General features: G+C 44.8%; 1 protein-coding gene across 1 annotated transcript; it reads right to left on the bottom strand.

Moving 5' to 3' along the window:
* Positions 1-1,172: 1,172 nt before the first annotated feature.
* LOC111992972 (xyloglucan galactosyltransferase XLT2) lies at positions 1,173-3,270 on the bottom strand. The gene has a single exon (XM_024024822.2). The coding sequence runs from the start codon at positions 3,140-3,142 to the stop codon at positions 1,628-1,630; it is 1,515 nt and encodes a 504-aa protein (XP_023880590.2). The 5' UTR covers positions 3,143-3,270; the 3' UTR covers positions 1,173-1,627.
* Positions 3,271-3,860: the final 590 nt, after the last annotated feature.

The following is a 3,860-nucleotide window of genomic DNA, read 5'->3' as shown; positions in this document are numbered from 1 at the left end:
CTATAGCAACTTTTCTGACAGCATTTATGTGGAAAATACCCTTGAACAGTGTAGTCTCAGCTACCACAACTCACAGAAAACCAAAAAAGATGTCTGATAGGACATGTAGTCAAGTGAAGGCTTAGATGATTAACAAGTGTAGAGTTAAGATGGTTGGAAAGGAACTATGTATAAGAAAAGACCTCCCATGAGATAGGGGAGAGAAAAAACATGATAAGGAATACTGTAGCACTCCAAATTGTATTTGTAAACCTTCATATTGATTTATACCTAGAAAGATCTCCTCGGACAGTGAATTTATCCAGTCTTGTATATCTTGTTCTTAATTAATTATCTTCTAAATCCATATTAACTGTTATTAACTTCGTTAAGGTCTAACTCTTTAACTCATTCTCTATAAATTTATTGTATTGGGCTTACTGGGCCATCACCCAATTCTTCTTTAGGCTTGGGTTGCAAATTGTGTCCCTACAACTAATTTTATCCAAAACAAACAATCTAGCCCTTTAAAAAAAATTGTCTTTACCAAGCAGTAAATGCACACATCAAACACCCAAATAAATAATAAATAAATATATTTAAAAAATTTATAAAAACAAAAAAACAAAAAAAAACCCTTGGCGATTAAGTGGTAGAATTGGAAGCTGGAGTTACTACACGCAACTAGCAACAAAGCCGTCCTCTTTAACTTAACTTCAAGTTCCGACTCTCTATTAAAGTATTGTACCCTATTATGCTCCCTATTAAAGTGTTGTACCTTGCTTCATTAATAAGGAACATAGTAATGCTGCCAATTTACCCGGAGTTAGCTCCCTGATTAGTGGTTGACTTCTCTTCTCTGTCTCTCTATTGGCTAATTGATCTCCTAAGTCCTAATCTTCATTGAAACCACCAACATGAAGTATAATTGGTATTCATAGTTAACAACCAAAAAATAAAAAATAAAACCCAAAGTTTGGATTAGGATGAAAATAATTGAGAAAACAACAAATTTTAAAAAGAAAAAAAAAATAGGCTTCAGGCTGCACCACAAGTTAATAATTATTTCCCACAAGGTGGAAAATTTTCTTTGAAATTGAAACCTCATTGAATTGTAAATGACAAATTCTGCAATAACAAAATCTTTAAGCAAATTACAAAATGACATACAAAAAAATTGGACGGATTTAAACTAGCTCAAAAAATATATTTATTAATGCACATGATTTATTGATCAACTATAAATTATTCTCTTCTATCCATCCATATACATCAACATCATTGCCCATCAACACTAGCATGGGCCACCAACTTGTCATGCGATGGTCCTCACTCCTCCATCCACTTCCATTCAGTGAATTGGCACTCTCACTTGCACTTCCAAAAAAGTACCCCCAAATGACAAAACCCAGAAATTATATGAGACTCAAGAAAACTGAATCCCAAAGAATACATATTGTAATAAGCAATAAATTACTAACAATATCTATAACCGTATACAACATCATGGGATTTAGTAAAAGAATACATATATCAAATCCCCCAAAAACAAAAACCAAAAAAATAAATTTTAATAACTGGTCACTAATCACTATTACTAATTTCCCAGATTTTCTCTCTCTCTCTCTCTCTCTCTCTCTCTACTCTGTTACCACTTGAATCCCCACTCCTCTTGCTCCTTGAACCGTTGTAGCACACCATCAATGGCCACATCAAACGCGTCCTTTACACTCTCCAACCCTTCTAGGGGTTTCGCATACACTAACTTCGGTATATAATCGATCACTTTCTCTCTCATCTTCCTCACCTCCTCTTTACTATAACGCTTCAGCACGTGCTCCACTAGCGTACCGTTTTTAACCGCGTTACGGTCTATAAAAACCGAGTAACTCTCCGGTTCGCCCGGCAAAAACCACTCGTACTGGTAATAAGCGGATCGCTTCCAGAAAAAAACCGGGATCGAACCGGCCACCATGCAATCGAAAATCGACCTGCGGGTGAAGCTATCGCCTCTGGGCTGCAGGCAAAAATCGGACCTCAAAAACGTTTCGAGGATGGCCGACGTGCCGTTGGAGCATTTGACGCCGCCGCAATCGACGACCGTACACGTGTCGTTGGCGTTCCGGCACTGGGTCAGCAAAAGGCCTCTGAAGTCGTTCCTGATCGCGCCGCGCGTGGCGCCGGCGAAGCAGAAGAGGCTGGTGCGGCGGCGGTTTCGGACGAAGCTTTGCCATTCGGCGACGTCGGAGTCGGACCTGGGGTGGAATCCGGTGGGGTAGGGCACGCCGATGTCGAAGTAGTCCCACGGGTTCCGCTCGATCAGGAGGCGCGTGATGTTGCGCATGCCCGGCATGTAGATACAGCTGGAGCCCCAGTCTTTGTTTTTGGACCGCCGGAAGTCCCACGTGATGCGACCCATCGTGATGAAGTGATCCCAGCCGTTGGATCTTTTGAAATACGGCTGGTCCTGGACCCACTTCAGCATCATCCCGCAGTGACGATCGCGCTCCTCCTCGCTCGAATTCGACCACAGATACTTCCCCACCGCGAGTCCAGCGTAGAACGGAATGTAAAACGCCGTAGCCGATTCCGGCTCCATAACCCGGCATTTGTGCTTCAAGAGCCGGTTGTGAAAAACGATTTCCGAAACGAACTGATCCGTCCAGTACCACGCCGGAGCTAGGTTCTCCGGCACGATCCCGGCAAGTCCCGTTGCCACCGGACCTAGCCCGCCGTTTTCCAGAGCGTCGCAGCGTGAGGTCCACGGGTTTAACCGATCGCAATTCGCGAGAATCTTTGCGTTAAACGCTGCGGGGAGGTCGTACACGAAGACCCGACCCAACCCGCATTGGTCTTGCGGGTCGGGTGAGGTGGAATTGGAAGGTTGCGGCGGTTGGAAGTGGCGGTCGCCGTCGTGGGTGGTGTCGGTGTGGGTGTGGGGGTGGGGGAGAGAGAGCGAGAGAGGGACAGAGCGGAGAGTGAGGAGGAGGAGGACCTGAACGGAGAGGATTGAGAGGAGGAGCCATATGCGAGGGTGGTGGTGGAGAATGGGTTGGAGAATCGCTGAGTTGAACGTGTTCTTGCGGTCCAGTAACTCGGATTGTGTTTTGGGTTTTTTGTGAGGTAATGCTTCCGATAACGCGTTGTTCGAAATGGGAAGCATTAGCGGCAGCTTTTTCCGCTAAAAGAAGAGGAAAAAAAAAACGGTGGCTGTGTTGTTGCGTTTTGTATTGTGTGTCAGTGATAATTTTTGAGAGAGAGAGAAAGAGAGAGAGTGAGTTGGGGTTGAGAAATTGGGGGGTTTGTTTTAAGCTAAATTTAGAACTGGTTTCTAGAGAAAGAAGGTGAGAGGGAAGGACACGTGTACCGTGACATTACCGAAAGATTTGGGTGACCGACAGAAAATAGACTGCTTTTAAACTGACACGTGGCTTTTCGTTTTTCATGCGGGTCGTGGTCTCATGGGTACTTTGGTTCCTGTGCTTTTCACTTTTTTAATTTTTCTCCGTGTTGCGTGATTTTAATCGTTTTGATCGATTTATAGGGTTTTTTTTTTTAATTGAAAAATAATAATTAATTTCGTGAGGTCCACGGGTTTAACCGATCGCAATTCGCGAGAATCTTTGCGTTAAACGCTGCGGGGAGGTCGTACACGAAGACCCGACCCAACCCGCATTGGTCTTGCGGGTCGGGTGAGGTGGAATTGGAAGGTTGCGGCGGTTGGAAGTGGCGGTCGCTGTCGTGGGTGGTGTGGGGGTGGGGGTGGGGGAGAGAGAGCGAGAGAGGGACAGAGCGGAGAGTGAGGAGGAGGAGGACCTGAACGGAGAGGATTGAGAGGAGGAGCCATATGCGAGGGTGGTGGTGGAGAATGGGTTGGAGAA

Source organism: Quercus suber, unplaced genomic scaffold (genome assembly GCF_002906115.3).
Source record: "Quercus suber isolate HL8 unplaced genomic scaffold, Cork oak 2.0 scaffold_324, whole genome shotgun sequence".
Taxonomy (NCBI): Eukaryota; Viridiplantae; Streptophyta; class Magnoliopsida; order Fagales; family Fagaceae; genus Quercus; species Quercus suber.
This window is presented reverse-complemented; position numbering and strand designations above follow the sequence as displayed.

What these genes read in the sequence shown, in the direction of transcription:
- LOC111992972 (XM_024024822.2), bottom strand. Translation starts at nt 3,142, where the DNA reads ATGCTTCCCATTTCGAACAACGCGTTATCGGAAGCATTACCTCACAAA.